General features: G+C 35.0%; 2 protein-coding genes across 2 annotated transcripts; one reads left to right on the forward strand and one right to left on the reverse strand.

Annotated features, from left to right (window-relative positions):
• Positions 1 to 194: 194 nt before the first annotated feature.
• LOC127181312 (C3a anaphylatoxin chemotactic receptor) lies at positions 195 to 6,812 on the reverse strand. Its single transcript, XM_051135982.1, has 3 exons — positions 6,598 to 6,812; positions 3,816 to 4,368; positions 195 to 1,752 (listed from the first exon to the last, which is right to left on the reverse strand). Exons 2-3 carry the CDS (start codon positions 4,365 to 4,367, stop codon positions 1,240 to 1,242), a joined length of 1,065 nt encoding a protein of 354 aa, XP_050991939.1. The 5' UTR covers position 4,368; positions 6,598 to 6,812; the 3' UTR covers positions 195 to 1,239.
• A 4,793-nt stretch (positions 6,813 to 11,605) lies between these two features.
• si:ch211-171h4.5 (myelin-associated glycoprotein) lies at positions 11,606 to 18,578 on the forward strand. Its single transcript, XM_051135981.1, has 10 exons — positions 11,606 to 11,745; positions 11,886 to 11,942; positions 12,162 to 12,521; positions 12,624 to 12,784; positions 12,866 to 13,013; positions 13,813 to 14,082; positions 15,090 to 15,183; positions 16,044 to 16,062; positions 16,270 to 16,347; positions 18,365 to 18,578. Exons 2-10 carry the CDS (start codon positions 11,897 to 11,899, stop codon positions 18,428 to 18,430), a joined length of 1,242 nt encoding a protein of 413 aa, XP_050991938.1. The 5' UTR covers positions 11,606 to 11,745; positions 11,886 to 11,896; the 3' UTR covers positions 18,431 to 18,578.
• The last annotated feature ends 5,182 nt before the right edge of the window (positions 18,579 to 23,760 follow it).

Below are 23,760 nucleotides of genomic sequence, written 5' to 3' on the forward strand. Positions count from 1 at the left end.
ATGTAGTGTCCTTTGAAGCTGCATTTAAACTGCATTTTGGAAGTTCAACCTCAGGGGAACCATATATAAATAGAAATAGAAAAATTATTTGGAGAGAAATCCTGAAGTGTTTTCTTTAAAAAACATAATTTCTTTACGACTGAAGAAAGAAAGACATCTTGGAAGACAAGGGGGTGAGTACATTATCTGTGCATTTTGTTCTGGAAGTGAACTACTCCTTTTAATGGGATTGTTCATGTCAAATTGTGTTGCTATTTAAAATGTGTTATTTAAAAGCAGTTTTTAAGAACTCAAGATTTCCCCTGAGGGGAATGCCCAAAATATCTGTTCAGAAGCATTGCAGATGTAGCCGCAGAGTGAACAGACTTTCCTAGAAATGGACTTAAGTTAAAAAAAAGAAAGAATATTTTTAGAATATCTTGATCAGAAAAGAGGAACAAAGGCCTATGGTTTTGGCACTCTTAGTATGAAGTGAATTACTCTACTTTAAATCAAGAGACTTTCTCTGGAAACCTGACCACAGTTTATTGGCTTTGGAGAAAGGAAATGTAGTAGCTGCTAAACAGTGGTTTACATGTTAATACTAAGAAGCAGACTTGCGAAAACCACTATTTATAATTCTAAAGTTTGTCATGTACAAAAGCATGTATCAGTTTGTTCTGCATAAATGTCAAAATCCCACTCACAAATATATACATGTTGATTTTTTTTTTGTTGAAAAAGCATGGCAGCTGGTATGAGCTGGTTTAAACTTGAACCAGCTGCCTTATATGTAAAAAAATATTATCAAGATTATTTTAGAGAAAGTCTCCCAGCAAGCACAGAATGTCATTATAACGTCAGGTTGACGTTGGAATTTTGGTTGAGAATGAAAATCAGGTTGACGTGAGTATTTGACACCAATTTGCCATTAAATTAATGTTGGATTTTGGTTACACAACCTAAAAACAACATATATTAACATCAGCTGACGATGGTATTAGACATCAAATTAACAATGAAATTAAACTTGAATTGACACTGAATTTTGCTCACTAGACGTTGCAACCACAATTTAACCAAATATCAATGTCTTACGAAGTTGTTTGCCTGCTGGGCTGGTAGTATAAAGGTCAGCAAAAAAATACAGATTTTTCACATTTGGATTTCATTATTGTTTACATATCAGCCTCCCTGTAAAACTTCCCCACTGATTGCCACTGCTAAAAAAAACTAAAATTAGATTACAATAAAACTCCTTTAAACTTTAGTCATGCCCTCAGGTCTGTCTCGAACGATCCCTGCAGTCTTTCGAATGGAATTACAGCTTTCTTCTGCAGTGCCGTCCTGTGACTGTGAAGTGTGGCCTTCTTCCATAAGTGCTCTGCGATAAATCCCTGATATGCTTTGTCTGAAACGTTGCCTAACATCCAGTCCCATGCAGAAGTACAGCACCGGGTTCACGCAGCTGTTGAAATACGCGAAGCCTTTAGCAATAGGCAGACCTACTTTAACAGCTTGGCTCTTCTTGTCTACCATCTTGGCGAGCAGTAGGCAGTGGTAGGGGCCCCAACAAATGAAAAAGGCACAGACCAGGCCAGCGAGAATCCTGAGAGGCCTAGATTTACCAGAGAATCTTGTTCTGCGTATCCCAATGCCAGCTAGAATGTAGCAGCAAAGGATCACCAGGAAGGGCAACAGGAATCCACATAAGAAGCGAATGCTGTATAAGGCGTTCTTTGCCGAATTGTCATTTTTTGATGCTTCTTTTACCTGCGAAAAGTTTCAGATCAGATTTTTGAATGATGACAAACTATTTCACATTTACTATGCTAAAAGAAAGTGCATGTTTAAAGGGACAGTTCGCACAAAAAATAGAACTGTCATTATTAACTCATTTGATGTGATACGTTCACACTGTCAATGTTCAGGGTTGACAAATGCATTTAGCCTACTTATATAGGTCTGAGCCTCGAAATGACTGAACTGTTGCTTAAAGGGATAGTTAACCCAAAAATGTAAATTCTGTCATTAATAACTCCCCTATGTCGTTCAAAACCCGTAAGACCTTTGTTCATCTTCGGAACACAAATTAAGATATTTTTGATGAAATCCAAGAGCTTTCTGACCCTGCAAAGACAGCAATGCAACTGACACATTAAAGGCCCAGAAAGGTAATAAGGACATTGTTATAACAGTCCATGGGACATCAGTGGTTCAACCATAATTTTATGAGGCTTCGGAAATAAGAGAAGAAATAGTTGAATGAAGTCATTTTTGTTGTTTTCTGGACTCTGCATTGTTTAGAGCATTTTGAAGCTGCATTTAAATGGTATTTTGGAAGTTCAAAATTCGGGGGCACCACAGAAGTCAATTATATGAAGTCAAATCCTGTTTTCTCTGTTGTTTCTGTTTTCTCAGATGTTGTCCTCAAAAAACAATTTCTTTACGACTGATAAAAGAAAGACATGAACATCTTGGATGACAAGGGGTGAGTACATTATCTGTACATTTTGTTCTAGAAGTTAATCAGAAAAGAGGAACAAAAGTCTATAGTTTTGGCACTCTTAGGATGAAGTGAAGTGAAATGGGACTGTTCATGTCAAATTGTGTTGCTGACTTAAAATTTGTTATTTAAAAGCAGTTTTTAAGATTTCAGGATTTCCCCTGGTAGGACATTAATGCCTGAAATATCTGTTCAGAAGCATTGCAAATATAGCCGCAGAGTGAACAGACTTTCATTGAAAGGGACTATTTTAATGATGTCTTTACTACCTTTCTGGGCCTTAAAGGTGTCAGTTGTGTTGCTGTCTATGCAAGGTCATAAAGCTTCCATCAAAAAAATCTTAATTTGTGTTCTGGAGATGAACAAGGGTCTTTACACGTCACTTTCAAAATATCAGTAAAATCTGTGACATCCTTACCAGAAATGACCTCTAAACGGCTACTCCTACTGTTGTGTTTGTAAACGGGTTAAACGCGGTCCATGTTTTTGTTGATGGTTTCATTTTTGTGACAAACGTGTTGCAAACTTAGCAACTTTGTTGCTAGATTTAACAGCTACCCTAGCTTTTTTTTTTTTTCCCAAAAAACACCTAGCAACAAATTTAAAAATGTATTTATTAACTTTTAGCAACTATCTATTTATCTATCTATCTATCTATCTATCTATCAAAATGCAATGTGTAATTTAAAATACAGATAATTCCACAGTACACTTTATCCTATTTTTATGGACTTTAGAGTGTAGCATTTAAACTACTAATACACTGCTTAAAACTATAATTGTTAATGATGTGTAGTTTTTTGAAAATATTTTACTGACTAATTTCAATGTGTATTCAACGCAATGACACAGTTTTGCTACTGAACTATACACCTGTTTTCTAAACGCAGAAGTCTTTATATTTCCAGGCTCTGGTGTTTCTAGTCAGATGAATGTATTTTACAAGCCAACAATATAATGTTAAACCTATGAAAATAGTTTAAAAAAGCACATGGCTCTCTAGTTTCAGCACAGTTTTGCAATGACTGTCTTTTGCAATAACTCAGCTGCCATAGTTTAATCTGCCATAGTCTGAATCTTACCATATTCCGCTGTGTGAAAGTATGAGGATGAGTAAACAATGACAAAATTTTTATTTTGGGTTATATTATTTCTTTAAGTCTCACATTTTCCCCCTGTTTTGTCTGCTTAGAATGTATGTAATATATGTATAGAATTAAATTATTCACCTTATTGTTTAATCTAGTATTATAAATTATGCAAATATAATTATTTGACAATTATTGGAAATAATTTATAAATTCAGACAGAATTCCAAAGTTGGTCTTACCTCCAGTGAGCACTTGCTTAAGTTGTTGTCACCAAGGTGGACTTGCCGGTAAACAAAGTATGGTGAACTAAAGATCACCGCCACAATCCAAACTCCCACACTGACCACCCGAGCTGCACATAACGTCCGTCGTTCTCTGGTGAACACTGGACGCCAAACGCAGAGTGCTCGATCCACACTGATAACAGCCAGAAGAAAAACACTGCAGAACATGTTGGCATACTTGAAGAAACCATTGAACTTGCAAAGAAAAACTCCAAAAGGCCAGTAGTCATAGAAAAGTTTTTTGACAAGCGAAGTTACACGAGTCAAGCAGAAGATCAGGTCTGCTATGGCGAGATTGACCAGCCAAACGTTAGTGACGTTGGGCTTCAGATGCGTACCAGCCACCCAGATGACCACAGAGTTTCCAGTGATGCCGAAGATAATGGTAATGGTGTAGAGGACAATGGTAAAATTATCCATAAGGGCATCAATGTCCACTGTAGTTTTCTCATGGTGGTTTGAGATGTCTGACTGGGAGTGCATGAGAAGAGTTGCATTGGAGGCCATTCTGAGAGACAAATAAAGACAGATTAAGCATCTTAACTGACTTACAGATGGAATGATTAGCAAGGACAAAGTCACTGGTTCACTTCCCAAGAAATGTGTGTACACGGTAAATGATATCTGTAATATATAATGTGAGTATGTTTGAATAATTCCCAAGAACTACAACATAAGAAGTGAGTAAATATAATTAAAAGAATATGAGCAACTACAAGTATTGCCTTTTATTCACCCAAGACCTTTTCCTTGTGTATTTATGGGGTGGTAATTAAAATAATATTTAAATGCCATTGAAAGTATAGTTTAAATATTTACAGTTGAAGTCAAAAGTTTACATACACCTCGCAGAATCTGCAAAATGTTCATTATTTTACCAGAATAAGAGGGAGCATGCAAAATGCATGTTGTTTTTTATTTAGTACTGACCTGAATGAGATATTTCACATTAAACATTTACAAATAGTCCACAAAAGAAAACAATAGTTGAATTTATAAAAATGACCCTGTTAAAAAGTTTACATACGCTAAGTTCATACTGTGTCGTTACCTGAATGATCCACAGCTGTGTTTTTTTGTTTAGTGATAGTTGTTCACGAGTCAGAAGAATCCTTTAGGTCCTACAAATTCTTTGGCTTTTCAGCATCTTTGTGTATTTAAACCCTTTACAACAATGACTGTATGATTTTCAGATCCATCTTTTCACACTGACTCACATGCAACTATTACAGAAGGATCAAACGCTCACTGATTCTCCAGAAAAAAAAAATGATGCATTAAGAGCCTTAAGAGAAATTTTGAATTTGAAGATCAGGATAAATTTAACTTATTTTGTCTTCTAGAAAACAGAAGTATCTTCTGTAGCTTCTGAAGGGCAGTGCTAAATGAAAAATATATGATATTTAGGCGAAATAAGAAAAATGTACACATCTTCATTATGTTCAAAAGTTTACACCCCTGACTCTTAATGCACTGTAAATGCATTGCATTTGAAAAACCAAAGAATTTGTGGGACCTGAAGGATTTTTCTGAAGAACGGCAGTTTAACTGTTCAGGACAAACAAGGGACACATGAACAACTATCACTAAACAAAACAGCTGTGTATTATTCAGGTAACAACACAGTATTAAGAATCAAGTGTATGTAAACTTTTGAACAGGGTAATTTTTCTAAATTCAACTACTGTTTTCTCGTGTGAACTATATGTAAACATCTTTTATGTAAAATATCTTATTTAGGTTAGTACTAAATAAAGAATAACATGCATAACATGCAATCCCTCCTATTTTGGTCAAATAATCAACATTTTGGAAATTCTGCAAGGTGTATGTATATGTAAACTTTTGACTTCAACTGTATATATATTTTAAATATAGCCATATTAGGCTCTCACATGACAAAAGCCATCCAGCTCTTACTCAGAGTCTGTTTCAAAATATCTGTCTGGAAAAAGGGGGAAAAAAACTGAACCTTTCACCTTCAGCAAAATACAGGAAGTGGAAGGAAATCAGTGTTTTAGATGGCACACAGCCAGAGAGTCTGAAACATCTTCATGCACCTAATTCATGCATTCATGAAAAAGCATCACATTTCATAAAACTTGCAATCTTTATGTGTTCCAATTAATGTTAGCTAAGAGAAAACATCTTTCTGGTACACTGCCATTTAGTAAACAATTTATCGTAAGTGTCATTGCATGTTCATACTTGAGCAACACCATAAATATGAGTTGTCTGGCAACTAAGAGGTTTCAGCATATAAAACTGATTTAAAAGCAAAGATAATATGAGCTATATATTTTGAATTGCTCTGCTGAATCAAGAGGTCACAAGATCTCAATGTAGTATTCCCATTACATTTAGCATTTACTCACACTAGATAAGTTGCGTAATTCTGGCAAAAAAGTTGTGAATTAAAAGTACTAAATCCCACGCTGTAAAACCCAATGATACTTCTTGAAAAATAAAAACTTGTTTTGCATCAGAGTTAGTTGTGTTTCTCCTTTCGTGTTAAAACAGAAAGCAGTAGTTAATAAGAATAAGAAAAACGCAATCAGGGCATGACAATTTAAGGCAGAGATCTCTAGTATAGTGTATAAGTGTATAGTATATAAAACACAAAATGCAATAAAGTTATTGCGATGTGTGAAATGCATTGAAAAATGATAGTAATAAATAAAAACAGATTATAGCATTTTTTTAACAACTGATAATGAATTGCTGTGGGTGTTCTTACCTCAGTAAATTTTGTTCAAAGAACTACTTAGCACAATCAGTGTTTGAGAAAACACCACTGCAAAGTAATTTGTGAATGCGTCCAGCAGAGACCCAAGTTTGAGTGTTAGGTCATGTTCAGCGTGCAGGCAAATAAATAAGTGACAGGTTCACTGACATCACTTCCAGCTGCTTTCCTTCTCTCTGAAGCCTTTCCTCTCCTTTTTCATAACGTGATCATTAAGTGTCTTCTTACAGACAAAGAGAAGACAAACAGGAAGAGGGAGGAGACACAGATGAACAAACACAGAAACATCAATATGTGTGTTTACTCTATTATGCCTCTGGGGAAGTTAAAGTGATGGCTTAACCAAAAAATGAGAATTTGCTGAAAATCTCTCACCCTCAGGCCATCCAAGATGTAGATGAGTTTGTTGCTTCATCAGAACAGATTTGGAGAAATTTAGCATTAAAATCTCTTGCCCACCCATGGATCCTCAGCAGTAAATGGGTGTCGTCAGATTGAGAGTCCAAACAGCTGATAAAAACATCACAGTAATATACTTATAATAACTTATTTTTAACGTTTTAACTTTAAACCTTCACTTCTGACCAAAATACTAGTCCATAATTCATAATAATGTTTTCTTCACTGAAAAGTCCTTCCCATGTTGTCCTCTCACATATTTGTTTGTAAGTGTTTTGGACTGTTTCCATATGTAAACGCACCTTGATCTGCGCCTATTTCTCTCCTGATTCGGAAAAGACGACTTTTTCATTGAAGAAATCAATATTATGGATAGAGGACTCATATTTTAGCCAGAAGCAACAGTTTGAAGTGAAAAACGACATACACAACGACAACTCACAGCTTTTGGATTACTTACTTGTGGATTAAAGTGATGTTTTAATCAGCTGTTTTGCGGCACCCATTCACTGCAGAGGATCCATTGGTGAGCAAGTAAGGTATTGCTAAGTTACTCCAAATCCGTTCTGATGAAGAAACCAACTCATCTACATTTTGGACAACCTGAGGGTGAAAGATTTTCAGCAAATGTTCAATTTTTGGGTTAACTATACCTTTAATGGGCATGATATACATTGTGACTGTACAACAAAACATATTCATTTCAAAATGATTATGCTACTACTACTACTAATAAGAGGCCTAATAATGATAGCTATAAGTGTGTAGAATTTTTCACATGGGCCACATTCACACAGCAGCAGAATACCGTTGTCAATACCGTATTTGAGTCCTTAATATGGTTACGTTCACACACATTACCCTTATTTAGGGGTGTGACAACCCTATTCTATCCACCTTATTTATCAGCGCAGATGTAAGCTGTTTTCTGGTAATGTGTTAGACGTCCAGCTCATAATCCCCCTCACCAAAAAGAAGTATACTTCAAGTTTATTTTATTAAGTATACTTAAGTAAAGTTCAAGTATATTTTTAAGTATACTTTATGTAGTAAGTATACAAATATCAGCATACTAGTAGTATACTTTTCAGTTTACTACTTTTATACTCCTTGGGACTAAATTGGCCCACTTTCTAGTATATAAAAGTGTACTTTTAAGTATACTTTAAGTATAACAGTAGTAAACTTTGAGTACACAAGTAGTTTACATCTATGTTTTCAGTTTGTACTGCAAGTATACTAAAAGTGAACGAATAGGTATACTGATAGTTTACTAATTAAATACTTTTTTATGCATTTTTAGTACACTTTGAAGTAAAGTCTCAGTAAACTACAAGATTAGTAGTTTTATACTGTAAGTATACTCGTAAGTTTTCTTTAAGTGAACTTTATATCATACTTTAAGTATACTACTATATCCCTATTTAGGTATTAATTTGTATATATTTTGTTATATGAATATCTAATCATAATAAACATTATGAATAATTTAGTCTAATATGTAGACAACATTGTCTTTGTTCGTAAAGCATTTTACAAGATTAAGATATCCAGGGAATTAACATAATTGATTGAAAGTATCTAGGCCTCAAAACTAGATACACAAACCTCAAGAACGGTGGCAATCAGCCAAATATTAAAAAGATTACATCTGTACGTCACAGTACAACAAATAACTAACAATAATGACAAAACAACAAAAAAAATTTAAATGAAGTCAGCAAACAGCAAAACAATAATCCTATAACAGTAACTGGATAATTTATTCATGCTGCAATGCATGCTGGGAACTTACAAAGCCTTAAAATTTCAACAATATGAAATGCTTTGCTCAGACAGCTGTGTTTGACTAGTTGGGACAACATTAGTGTAATTTTATTGGTCTGACAAGGGTTTTTAGTTTTAAAAAAATAACATTTTTTAGTATTGGAGACAAAATGTTTCGTAAAATGGAAAATATGTATTTGCATTTTTTACATTGTGGAAGCAAATGTTTTTGTGTCTTCTTCGCTTGTGTTTTGGAAATTTTGTACAGAAGATATGTAATAGCATCTCTCATGTATAACAATGAAAACAGATTCTCAGAGCACAAGTATAGCTCAAATACTTTTTCTAAGTATAAATCAAGTATACTTAAATGTAATTTTAAGTATATTTCTGATAAGTATATAAAGCACATTTCTGAGAAGTACATAAAAAGTAGACTGAAAGTATACTATCTTTTTTTTTTTATTATTTTAAAAGAAGTATACTAATAGCACACTTCAATAAACTTCTTTTTCGTAAGGGCCGCCATAGGGAAATAACGAGAAGAATATCTAAGTGCAGTAAACGGTAAAACAGTTTGCACTAAAACCCAGTGTTTTAATAATTAAGATAATACATGAAAATAATATGGTAAGACACACCAGTTTGCAATATCAAGCAGCAAAAACGAGCTTTTTGTGCAGCTAAAATAGCTGGAAGTGAATGAGACCGGAAGCCAGACACAAAAAATTTACAAATGGGAAAAATAAGGTGGATAACCGAACTCACACCCGTACATTTTCAGGACTCACAACCGCATTCTTGGAACACACGCGCTGTGTGGACGGAACAGGACTGGACAACTAGTCTGTCACGTCATACAGTGCGCGAGGAGCCGCTCTGCCGCACAAACGCGGGTCTACCGTGTGCTGCGTGCTTTAATTTGTGGTTTTGGTAACTTACAGTGACGGAGAAATGAGCTGTGTGTCATCTTAAAGTTTTATATCCAGTCTCCACTGGAGTCGCTCCCTCCGTTCAGTTTTACGTTCTTCGCGCAGCTCAAATGCTCCTCTCTCCACTCAAATTTAAAGGCTGCTGTCGGTTAATGATGATTTAATGGATGAACTCGCGGCTAAATTGGATTTATATTGCGTCAGAAACCGGTAATACTTTCAGTTTCCCCATCTTTGATATTGCTTTGGTCTGTGTTGCTATGGTTACTGGTAAGGAATACCGGCTTGACTCCTGTTGCACGTTCATACAGACAATATTACAAAAGCGACTGTAAACTGCTGTGTGAACGGGACATTTCGAGACTCACACCTGTAAATAAATGCGGTTGTCAGTCCCAAAAGGTGACAGTGTGAACGTGGCCACGTAGTCGCTGTATTCAACCCTATCTATTCAAGATCTTGTGGTCTATTTAGCATACACCAATATTTGCATATCATTTCCATGTCTTTGTCAATGTGCCCTATTTTATGTGTTTTGTCTACATCTCTTGATACTAATTCCACATGGTTTTTGTTTTCAGTCAAGTTATCAGTTAAAAGGAAAATGGTTTAAAGTGGTTTCCAACCTCATATCAGATATTAATGGTTGAATGCTGTTTATGTTTATATTTAATACTTATCAACATTCACGGGAATCAATTTGTTATGGCATTAGAATCATTAGTATCAGGTCACTGAAAAACGATTGTGATATTTTGTTGTTACGCGTTTGTTTTTGGTGAAAGCGGGTTATTCTTAACTCGTTTAAACTGATAAACGTTACATGTTACATGTTGGTTTGTGCTGCCATCTACTGCTGAGATACAGTATTACAGAATAAAAATTCACAACCCGTGGTCTGACAATCATTTGTGACCCTGGACCACAAAACCAGCCATAAGGGTCATTTTTTCAAAATTGAGATCAGACGAAAGCTGAATATATAAGCTTTCCACTGATGTATGGTTTGTTAGGATGGACAATATTTGGCTGAGATACGACTATTTGAAAATCAGGATTCTGAGGGTGCAAAAAATCAAAATATTGAGAAAATTGCCTTTAAAGTTCTTCAAATAATGTTCTTAACAATGTATATGACTAATCAAAAATTAAGTTTTCATACATTTACAGCAGGAATTTTACAAAATATCTTCATGGAACATGATCTTTACTTAATATCCTAATGATTTTTGCCATAAAAGAAAAATCAATAATTTTGACCTATACAATGTATTTTTGGCTATTGCTACAAATATACCCCAGCGACTTAAGACTGGTTTTGTGGTCCAGGGTCACATTTGGTTTAAGGTCAAAATTAATTGATTTACGCAAAGTGAAATGTACAAAATGTAACATAAATGACCAAATGTCAAATCAAATGTCAAATGTCTTCACAGTTTAAGCTTAATGTCATGTAAATATATGTACATGTGCATATGTATATGTATTGGTGTACAGAAAATGTGCTTTTACTTCTAGTTTTATTCCTATCTATATTCTGAAGGTTTTGCAGGGGGTTTGTTTGTATATCATTCACGTGATTGATAAAAAAGAGATATCCAAAATCCCCTATGTAAAAAAATACATATCTTTAAAATATTAACAAAAAGAAACAAGAATTCAAAATCTAACCTTATCAGATTTCTTGATACTTAATTAGATCATTTGCATACTTCAACATAACATTTTAGAAAACTTGTAATACAAAACCATGCAAATACAAGTACTGTGCCTAAGTCAGTGGTGAAATGTATTTATTAAAATTAAGTTTTTACACTATCCTTTTGTGGTGCCGTGCCTTACAAAGCCTTAAAAAAGGCTGATTAGGTATTTTGTACATAAAATTATTGTTAAACACATTTGACCTTAAAAAGAAGAAATGTTTTTGTAATAGCAAAGTTCTTTTTTTTACAAAACAGCTTATGAAACTGGAAAGTTTTTCCAGTGTTCCTCTTTTATTTCATTTGTTAAGTTCCTAGGCGAACATCTGACAGCTCCACATCAGGTAAAAGTTTCTGATTATTTTTGATTATAAACAAAAATTAAGTAATGTAGAGTTTATTTAATAACTTCAGTTTCTTAGATTCAGTTTTCCTGGACATAAAAACATCTGTTTGACTATAAATGATCATGTATTTTATCCAGATCTCAGCAGCATGAGTGGATTAAAAGTCCTGGTGGTAATAATCTGTATTTTGAGAGGTGAGTGATTTTATTTTGTGGAAACATTAGTCTTAAATTAATCCATGAACTGAATATATGAGTGTCTTGGTTTTTATGATAGCTAGGGATTCATCGCATTGTTAAGCCACGTCACGTTAAGTCAAGTTAAGCACTTGTATGCTTTGGCATATGCGGGCCTCAATTATGTACTGCATTAAACTAATGTAGAACATGCCCTGTGTGTTTCTATGTATGCAGGTGCTGCCAATGGCAAATGGCTAATAAGGATGCCTATGAAAATAGATGCGATAAATGGCTTCTGTGTTATAATTCCATGTCAGTTTGAGATCCCCGACTCATTCAAACCATCCCTAAACGAATCTGTTGAGGCAATTTGGAAAATAACAAGCATAGACGGGCCAAACGTGCTTAGTTCACAAAGTACAGTGCAGTCTTCTCTAAAAGGAAATGTGATTGGCAACATCTTAGAGAAAAATTGCACGACTATGTTTCACAACGTTCCTGCTGGATTCAGTGACACATTATTCTTTAGACTTCAGGGTCCTGAACCTCTCAAGTACACATTTCAGCAAGGAGTAAACATCACAGTCCATAAAGGTTGGAATCCTTTTTTATAAAATATAGGCATACATATGCATATGTTTTTCTGTATGGGTCTGGTGAACATACTAATGTGTTTACACTCTTCTCAATTAAAAGACATTCCCCCGCCTATCTTGAGCCCATATGTTCAGGTGATGGAAGTTTTAGAGGGCACCAGATTGACACTAGCCTGTTCCACTGTGATCATATGTCCCTCAATCCAACCTCTGATGAACTGGAACCCACAGCTTGGAGAACAGCTCACACCAGCCCTACAGGTTAAAAAGTAGCACGAGGCAAATCATGATGTTTGTAAACGACACAGTTCTGCATCTTGAACTTGCTTTGTTTTTCTTAAGGAGGGTGAATTCGGACAAACAGTGTTGGTCTCCTCTCAGACATTCAATGTGACTCCTCTAATCGACCACCTGAAAATCTCCTGCTCTCTTTTGTACTCCTACGGTGCCATAAGATCAGCTGAAACCAACATTACTCTTAGAGTGTTGTGTATGTGAAACAGAGAAAGCAAGCAATCATAAAGCACAAAATCAGTTATGAGTGAATATTATTATGAGTACTATACTGTAGTACTCTACAGTACCAAAATCAGTGTTTTTAACGTTTTGACATATGGTGGGGTCCAAAAGTACATGCAGTAACTTTTTCTATTCAATAAAATGTAATAAATAACATATTTTTATTGAAAGAAAAAGTTAACTTAAAGGAATAGTTCTCCCAAAAATGAAAATTCTGTCATTACTCACCCTCATGTCGTTCCAAACCTGTGTGACTTTTCATCTTTGGAACACAAATTAAGATATTTTTCATGAAATCTGAGGGCTTTCTGATCCTGCATAGACAGCAACACAACTACCACGTTTTGTTTTCTTAAAAATGTATTCTCATAGCTTCATAACATTATATTGGACTATTTTAATGATGTCCTTACTACCTTTCTGGGCCTTGAACGTGCCAGTTGTATTGCTGTCTATGCAGGGTCAGAAAACTCTCAGATGTCATCAAAAATATTTTAATTTGTTTTCCAAAGATGAGCAAAGGTCTTACGGATTTGGGTTCGTAATTAATGGCAAAATTTTCATTTTTGGACTAAAAATCTCTTTAAAAATTACCTTGAATTTCAGAATGTTGTAGTGATTTGTCTTTGTTTGTTTGTGTAAAACCTGATGATAATGTTCAGCATCATTTAAAAATAATGATCCAAAGACAATCTTTTGGACCCCATTATGTAAAAGTGTCTAAGCAAGTATTATGTTCCAGATGAAACTGGTCAAACTTCTCTTTTCAGATGCTCCCAAAAACACCATAGCCCTGGTTAGTCCATCGGATCCAGCATCTGAAGGCAATGTGGTGATGCTGAGCTGTCATAGCGATGCCAACCCTGCCGTCCAGCGCTATGAGTGGTACAAAGATAGTGGATCTGGAAAGCTAGAATTTCAAAATCAAGGACAGACTCTAACAATGATAGCCAGAAGTACCGTTCAGGGTCTGTATGTCTGCAAGGTCTACAACAGCCATGGGACCGACCAGTCGAGGCCTGTCACTGTGGACATAAATAGTAAATATCTTTCTGTTAGCAGAAACTACATGTTTTCAATATTTGCAAACACGCTATTTTTTTAACAAGTAGCTAGTAGTGTGATAAAACTGAACGATCTGAGGTAATAATCAAATATAGTTAAATATACTTACGTAGTATATACTCTTTCTCATACGAAACATGGGAAGTCCGATTCATTTACGCCTTTGAAAACGATTCACGATTCATTTGAGTCCGTGCAAAGTTTGTAGTGTGTTTTCCGTCTTTTTTTGTAGCGATACAACTGTTTTATCATATCATTTATCAGTAAGCTGCTGTAGATAAAAAAAAAGTTGACTGAATATCAAACACAAGACACAAAATGTCAAACCATAACATGAGCAATGGAGAATTCCGGTGAGTAGCTACGGGAAAAAATGATTACTGGGTGTACACTCATGTGCGTTCAAATCACGGGGTAAGAAAATATGCTTTTTACTTGCTCACGCCACTTGACGTTAAATCAAAACTTTTTTTGTTTGCTTTTTACATGTCTAGGAGCGTAATGTGTGCTTCTTTTCATCATCTTGGACATCTTTATGTGTCACTGACCCATAATCACTTTAGAACCGTGATTTAATCTATCCTTGACTAATGACGAAGGTGATTCATGGCAGACAGACTCTTTGGAAAAATTGTTGGCAGTGTTGATGTGGCTGAATAGGGGGCAGTAACTGGACACACTGTCAGTTCCTGGTGTAAACAAGCAATTAAATTCGGAAACTATCAAAACCACATCAAAATACATTCGTAAGAGTATCAGTGGGTAATTAGTTGATGTGTAAACTTGCTAACCTTCAGAATGTTCATTCTCAGACCATTTGTAACTGCAGTGTGGAACGCAATGCGTTTTATGTGAACTTGAGTTATGTATCTCTTTGGGTGTTCTTTTAGTGGTATGCAAGTAAATATCATATATGTGTTTGTGTGTCATAATGTAGTGATGTAAAACCAGTTACAGTTTTTTCTGTTGCTGTTTGATTCAGGTTGCCAGTGCTCCATTACACCGTACATTATATGTGGACTTCTGGCACTTTTCTTAATTTTCATCACTGCAGTGGATTTGGTCAAATACAAAAGGTGGGTTTTGAGAATTGATTACGAACTGCAAGATGTTTGACATCCATAACGTGATGTTTAGCCTGTTTTTAAACATAATTTGGTGTAAGAATATCAGTTGTAATGTACAGACATTTATTTTCCTTTTTTAGTATTATGTCACTTGCTCACCAATGTAGTGAATGGGTGCCATCAGAATGAGAGTCCAAACATCTGATAAAAACTTTACAGTAATCACATGAAATTCACACTCCAGTCCATCAGTTAACATCTTGTGAAGTAAAAGAAATCTATCATTAAGGTGTTTTAACTTTAAACCATTGCTTCTGGCCAAAATATGAGTCCATAATTCACAAGGTTAAAATGTCTTGATGGATTTGTTTATTAAAAACACACTGTCAGCTGTTTGGACTCTAATTCTGACGGCACCCATTCACTGCAGAGGATCTATTGGTGAGCAAGTAATGTTAAAACCCTTCAAATCTGCTTGGATTAAGAACAACCTTATCTACATCTTGTATGGCCTGAAGGAGAGTACATGTTCCACAAATTTGTGATTTAATTGTTGCTTCTTAAAAAAATAGTTAATCAGAATAAACAAGTAATTTTGAATGACCACCAATAAAGAAAAACCTGTATCCTGATGATGTAGTTACCATCATTGACCAGAATGGGGCTAATGAGGCTAAACTGTTTAGCATCTAATTTCCTCAGGTTTATTGACCTAGTAGAAAACATTTCATTTAACTCTTATCATACGTGCATTATAAAAATTACAACACTTGTTTGGATGTATTTTAAGTTTCAACAAAAATGTCAATATTTTTTTTTCATTGTTACTTAATTTATAAGCATTCTTTTTCTTCTTCTTCTCTTTTCAGCCTGTTAAAAAGACTTCAAGTAAGTATGACACCATCATAAATTATCCTAACATATTTAGAACACATAAGTAGCATATCACAGTACAAACTTTGCTTTTAGTAGAGCACAAACTAGTGTGTGCAAGATTTATTATTTAAAATGATCATATGAAACAAATTCACCAATGACAGATATTTGTATTTTTAAACACTTCAGTTGTTCAGTATTTGTCTTTTTTGCTGTTAGGCATTTGAAAATTCACAAGAACCCATAGCCTACGCCACCCTCCACGGGACCAGTGACTCGGTGTACAATGAAATACAGGTCAGTGTTCTCATACACATATTTGCTCTGTTCATAGTACACATTAAGTCAATATGCAGAAATTAGCTCCTTTTCAAAATGTAGTATATAAGGTTATTTTGTTAAACCACACACAGAAAACAACATTCTTTTATTTAAAGGGATCGTTCACCCAAAAATGAAAACTACCCCATGATTTAATCACCCTCAAGCCATCCTAGGTGTATATGACTTTCTTCTTTCAGACAAATACAATCGGCATTATATTAAAAAATAAAATGTCCTGGCACTTCCAAGCTTTATAATGGCAGTGAATGGGAGATTTTGAAGCAAAATAAAGTGCGTCTATCCATCATAAAAAGTACTCCACACAGCCAGGGGGTTTAATAAAAGCCTCCTGAGGCGAAGAACACTATCCATATTTACAACTTCATAAACCGTAATCTCTTCCGCCACCTGTCGTACACGAGAGTGGCTTTATTTTGCTTCAAAATCTGGACCACTTGTCACTGTTATTATAAAGCTTGGAACATTTTTTAATTTAACTCTGATTGTGTTTGTCTGAAAGAAGAAAGTCATATACAGAGGTTGCACTAGACTTCAACATTGTCCATCATTTGGACGGACAGGGTCGTAAAAATTCTGTCGTAATCTATTATTAACCGTTATTTTAATTTTCATATTTTAATTAGAATAACATATTTAATTGCTTTTATTTTTGTTCACATTTTCATTTTTAATCATGAACATACAGTACGACAGCGCAGTGTTTAAAAACAATGAAATACGCTAGGGCTGGGTAAAAAAAAATAGATTTCTCGCTATTAATAGATTCTCATATTAATGAACCAATATCGATTCTTAAATCACAATCAATCTCTTGGTCTATGCTGTTTTTAGCTGATGAATGAACAGTACATACTGTGTCTTCCTTCCAATAAATAACAACAGGCTAGGCATTGTGTTACTTTTGATATGAAACAAAGTGTCAGATTTCAAATTCTGTCCATTTCCTTAGTAAATTCAAGCAATAAATACCGTTTTGGCGCTATTTAATGTGGCATGATAAATCTTCGTAGTTTCTGTGTACTCGCCTGTGCGTAGTCAAACGCATAAGAAAACATTTGTGATAATTTTATTTTTGTTCTGTATCCCGTGCTCTGCTGCCAGACTGAAGCGCGCTCACCACCAGCTGGGCAGGGGTGGGAATTACACCTACAATTTTACAATAGATCACCATCAGTGTAATCTGTCAAAATGATGGACAGCCTTTAGATTTTTCCGTCAATGACTGAGAATTTCCGCTTAACGCGACCTCTGGTCATATACATCTAGGATGGCTTGAGGGTAAGTAAATCATCGGAAAAATGTTCTTTTCTTTACTAACTTGCTTGTGCATGTTGGCATGCAAATGTACTTTGAAAAATGCATTCAATACAGTTGTATTTCTTATTTCTCTGGAAAACAGCAGTTATATTCCATGTAAGTTGGGTTTAGATACTATGAGGCTTTTTTCCATGACATAATTCAATCAACCGTTAAATCAACTGGCTCAGTGGTTATCAATTTCCTGAGGCAGGAAGTAGATAATAATTATTTCTTAGTAAACAGGAATTGTGCAAGCATATTAAAGACTGATATGCTGATCACTAGATGCTCTACTGACATGCTGCATGTGCAAAAACTTTTGCTTTGGTGTGTGTGCTTTCAAGATAGAGGGGAGAAATTTGTCCTGATTTCATATGAATTGCAATGACACAAGCTGCCTTACCACAGTTTCATTAGAAACCGTATTGAAGATGCCAGAATGTCGTCATTTGACATATCATTTTTGCGTCACATCATTTTTGCGTCAAATATGTACTAAAATGTCCTTGCAGCAAAGATAAATTTTCTAATCAAAAAAGTATTTGTTGACTTTTATGTGTGTGTGCATTTGTACTGCATTTTATCTTTTTAAAAATGTATAAGCATTACATGCACTAAGTAGAGTGTTTTATAATAAGTGATATGTGATGTATCTTTCTCTTTGCTGCAGACAAGGGCCAGCAGAACTGAAGATGACTATGAAAACAGAAATTTTGGTAAACCTCATCCCAAGTAGGAGTTGTGACCTAGAAGGTTCCAATCTGTCCTGAGGCCTGCATGTCTCAAGCCATTTTCCCCAGCATTTTTGTTTCATATCTCTACTTTTGAATGAAATTACAAAAGTCCAAATAATTAATCAAATAAAAACGATAGAACTGGTATAATCTGAATTGCAGAAAGAGTTTTTTTTTTTTTAATCTGAGAAATTAATACTTTTATTCAGCTAGGCTGCATTACATTGATCAAAATAATGTTACAAAAGATTTCTGTTTCAAATAAACGCTGTTCTTTTCAACATTGATAATAACTGATAAAAATAAGAAACTGATAATAATTGATAATAAGAAAGTTGAGCACCAAATCAGCATATTAAAATGATTTCTGTAAAAAATCCGAAGACTGGTGCAATGCCTGCTGAAAAGCTTTGTCATCACAGGAATACATTACATTATTAAATAATATATAGTAATAATTTTTCACAATATTGCTGTTTTACTGTCATTTTGATTACATAAATGCAGCATTGTTGAGCATAAGAGACTTCTTTCAAAAATATTTACAATACCGACCCCTAAACCTTTTAAGAGTAGGTATAATATCCTATAAATATAAAGTATGGGATCAGTAAGATTTTAAATGTTTTTTAAAGTCTCTTATGCTCATTAAAATTCCATTTATTTGATCAATAAAATTGAAAACTGATTTTTTCTTAAAAATAATATTGCAATTTAAAATGACAGTTTTCTATTTTAATGTAATCTAAAATATGATTTATTTCTGTGATGCAAAGCTGAAATTTCATCAGCCATTACTCCAGTCTTCAGTGTCACAAGATCCTTCAGAAATCTTTCTAATATGCTAATTTATTATCAGTGTTGGAAACAGCTGTGCTGTTTAATTTTTTTTTTTTTTTTTTTTTGGAACGTGTTACTTTTTTCAGGATTCATTGATGAATAAAATGTTAAAAAAGAACAGCATTTACTCAAAATAGAAATCTTTTCTAACAATATAAGTCTTTACTATCAATTTTTAACAATTTAACACATCCTTGCCGAATAAAAGTGCTAATTTCTTTCAAACAAATAAAGAAAGAAAAAATGTACAGACCCCAAACTTTAAACGGCAGAGTATATTGTTACAAAAGATTTCTATTTTAAATAAATGCTGTACTTTTTAACATTTTATTCATCAAAGAATACTGAAAAAAAAGTATCACAGGTTCCAAAAAAATTATTAAGCAGCACAACTGTTTCCAACGTTGATAATAAACCAGCATATTGGAATAATTTCTGAAGAATCCTGTGACACTAAAGACTGGAGTAATGATGCTATAAATTCTATTTTAAAGTATATTAAATTGGAAAACCACTAATTAAAATTGCAATAATATTTCACAGCATTACTGTTTTTTTTCTGTATTTTGCATCAAATAAACGCAGCCTTGATCAGCAGAAAATGCTCCTTTAAAAGCATGACCGGCCAGTGTACATGTAAAAATTATTAGAAAAAAGATTAGATCTTGGCAGACAGGAAGAGTTGTAACACTTTCAACACGTTTTCCATTTGCACACACACACAAAGACAAACACAGACACTGAAAGTGGGTTACAAAATTCCCTGGGTTAGTACAGAAGCATTTATCTTCATCTTTCGCTACCACAATATTAAACCCCTTGTGTTTGTGTATTATGCATGTTTGTGTATTTTACGTAGGTTGAAGATTAGTGACGTCTATTCATAAATACTTTGGAAAATAAATAACTTTTTCTTCTCACTCTCACTTTCAGTCACTCCTTTAATCGCTCTCTCACTCTCTCTGTCCGTCCGTCTGCAACATTCTTCACATTCCATTAGTCATTGGCAAGCAGATCAGAGGTGTGACGAAAACGGAAATCACACTCCCTCCCCTCTCAGCTCTTTGTGATGATGTCGGTGTATTTGTGCATCAGAGGAACATCATAATTTTACAGACAGTGACTGGCGAATTGCACCTAAGTAAGAGACCATATTTGTATATTTCCATCTACGAGAAGTAAGACTCATAATTTGAAGTAGATGATATATATGGTAAAAAAAGGCATGGGAGGACGAAGAAGAAATCACATGCATCATGTTAAGAAAAAGTTTATCAAGAGTGCATTTCAATTCTTATTCCCTTATTATTAACTTTGCTTTGTTATAGTATTTCTTTTACTTTTACTGTGCTCACTGTACAGCTCTTTGAAATAGCATTGTTCAGCCAAACAGAATCAAGCATTCATATATGCTGTGGAAGCATAAAAAACACCTGGAATCTATTAACTATAGTGAGCGGAAAGCTCTTCATATTCATACACATGAAAGCTGCTGGCTGACACCTCTGAATCACAGCTTTTTATAGCACAAAGTCTATTGTTGGAAATAAAAAAAGGAATGGAAGTGTAACACTTTTAGAACACAAAACGTCACTCAGCATCGATAGGTTTGAATGGGTTAGGGGTCATGGAACAATAACAATAGCGCTCACGCTACAGGAAAAGTCCTGTGATGATGTCACAGATGACCGGAGCCTGGTTCAGACTCATTGATGATGACAGACGCTTGGATCATGCTCGAAAAATGTGCGTGTGAGAGCAAGTCTGTCTGTGAGGCCGTACTGAGACATGCAGTCATAGTAGACTGCCATGACTAAAACTATCCTGTCCGGGCACGTTGGCCTACATCACTCAGAATATTAAAATATATAGCTGGACATTTTGGTCATTCACTGTTTTCGCAATTCGACTTTGCTCAACTGGAAATAATTGCCAAACATAACAGTGGTAGGCCACAAAAGCGATTAGGGTCAGGAAAGACTGCGAGTTACGAAATCCACCGCCTTGCGATTTGTTTTGGGATTCCCCTTCATTCACAGATCTAGGACTTTTTGGACTGTAATCTTAACTCTTCCTCCTGGCCCAGCGCCTGAGAAACACATCCTGATGGGAATTCTGTGCTTTTACCTCTGTATAATGTTTCCTTGTTCAAAAGAATAGAACAAAACAGAGACAAAAAGCATATATGGCTGTAACACAATATTCTGGTGTAGTGATTTTATACTGTAATAGGCAGTGTACAGAGCATATTTATATTTTTGCAGCAAAATCTTAGATTATTTGCATTGTATACATGCAAATGGAGACATGGTATACACGTGGATTCTATACATACAGAGTGCCTGCAGTTTTAACTACAATGAGGGAACAAATGAATAAGTCATGGAAAAGTGTTATGTGTGTGTGTGTGTGTGTGTGTGTGTGTGTGTGCACCTGGTATTTATCACGTTATGGGGACCAAATGTCCCCACAAGGATAGTAATACCAGTAAATTTTGACCTTGTGGGGACATTTGTGAGGTCCCCATGAGGAAACAGGCTTATAAATCATGCAGAATGAGTTTTTTTGAGAAAGTAAAAGTGTGCACAGTCTCCTGTGAGGGCTAGGTTTAGGTGTAGGGTAGGTGTAGGGTGATAGGAAATACGGTTTGTACAGTATAAAAACCATTACGCCTATGGAATGTCCCCATAAAACATGTAAACCCAACATATGTGTGTGTGTGTGTGACCCTGGACCACAAAACCAGTCATAAGCAGCACGGGTATATATATAGCAATAGCCAACAATACATTGTATGGGTCAAAATGATCATTTTTTTAATGCCAAACATCATTAGGATATTAAGTAAAGATCATGTTCCATGAAGATATTTTGTAAATTTACTACCGTAAATATATCGAAACTTATTTTTTAATTAGTAATATGCATTGCTAAGAACTTCATTTGGACAATATTTTCTCAATATTTATATTTTTTGCACCCTCAGATCTGAGTCAATATTGTCCTATAATAACAAATCTATCCTCTGTCCTATCCTTAAAAAATGGACCCTTATGACTGGTTTTGTGGTCCAGGGTCCCCTGGGACAGTTCGCATGCCAGGGGCTAGATATAACGTTATTGGGGTCACTTCTACTTGCAGACATAAAAACTACACACGGAAATAGCCCAACTTGGCAACACTGCTAAAGTGTGCGGTAAGTTTGGTGGGGGGTAACTGAGAATGAATGCGAGAAATTCGCGTGAGAGGAGGCAATGCTTCCATCACGATATGGCTGGATATGACTGGTTAAGATCGGCTGTGATTGCGATAAATGTGTGTTCCTGTGCATTCACAAATCAGTCTGAATGAACAATATAATAGCGTTAATGGGAAGACTAATTTAAAAAAGTAAGTAAACAACTCACACTTAAGTAACTTAACTTTGTTACATCAAAATACGTCTTAAAAAGACATGAAAATATGATCCATGGCAGCTTTTAGTGAGTAATCAGCTTGGTGAAATTTAAAGTAAATCTCTGCTTTACTCAACTTTGATGACTGATGAACTGAAAAATGTAAAATAGAAGTCAACTAGAATAGCTGAACTTAGTTCACAAATAAAATATACTGTTTAAATTGTTACTGCCTTGAGTTATTATTTTGTAATAAATGTAAAATGCTTAAAAACACAAACTTGAAATCACTAAAGCTCAAGTTAAAACTAAAAGGGTGAGTTCATCAGACACCTCATTAATAGAGGAAAGGATGTTGTTTCTGCTTGATCATGCATTCCTTTTAGGAATTTAAACACCTCAGAGAATCCGCCCACTTGGGCTAAATGTGGCTTGTCTTCTGGTGTAAACACATCCTAATATGACACAATGAACTGCTGTGTACTGAGCATTAACTATCCACCTCCCCGCCCCAGCGCTATGAAAACGTTGCCGTGTCAAAATGATGCAACTTCCGATGCTGCAGAAGAATGGAAGAATGATTCGCCTGGACAAAGCATTCAATGAGGTGCATGACTACAGTTTAGAATATCCTGTGGTGAGTAACCTTTTTGTCCCATTTTTTTGGGGAAGGGCACTAGGTGTGTCCCCCATCTATTGATTTTCCACCTGTTGCACTGGGGAAGATGAGATCATCATCATGAGAGCAACCAAATCCATTACTACTCACTTCATCACAATTAGCCATTATTGGACATTTTCCCATGCACTACATGAATCACAGCTGACTGTGTATAGATTAGTTCGACAATGACATCAGTTACTAAAACATTTCCACTAAAAACATTCATGAAACACACGTCAATGTCACACAACATTAAAATATATATAAATAAAAATACAGCCAGAGGGCAGTTAAAATACTAATAATGTAAATGTATACATATATACTCTAAACCACAAGTTATCGTCGTTCTAACTCCTTCGGATAGCCCGAGGTTAAAACGTTTGACGGTGTGGATGCATCATTGCAAAAGACCAAATGTTTTTAGAAACTG

Source organism: Labeo rohita, chromosome 19, assembly GCF_022985175.1.
Source record: "Labeo rohita strain BAU-BD-2019 chromosome 19, IGBB_LRoh.1.0, whole genome shotgun sequence".
In the NCBI taxonomy this organism is placed as follows: Eukaryota; Metazoa; Chordata; class Actinopteri; order Cypriniformes; family Cyprinidae; genus Labeo; species Labeo rohita.

Bases quoted from the DNA above. Each gene is read 5' to 3' on its own strand.
- si:ch211-171h4.5 (XM_051135981.1), top strand. From the start codon at position 11,897: ATGAGTGGATTAAAAGTCCTGGTGGTAATAATCTGTATTTTGAGAG. The intron at 12,522-12,623 runs GTTGGAATCCTT...CTCAATTAAAAG, and splicing joins AAACATCACAGTCCATAAAG to ACATTCCCCCGCCTATCTTG. The intron at 13,014-13,812 runs GTATGTGAAACA...TTCTCTTTTCAG, and splicing joins CATTACTCTTAGAGTGTTGT to ATGCTCCCAAAAACACCATA.
- LOC127181312 (XM_051135982.1), bottom strand. From the start codon at position 4,367: ATGGCCTCCAATGCAACTCTTCTCATGCACTCCCAGTCAGACATCTCA. The intron at 1,753-3,815 runs GTAAGACCAACT...AACTTTTCGCAG, and splicing joins TAAGCAAGTGCTCACTGGAG to GTAAAAGAAGCATCAAAAAA.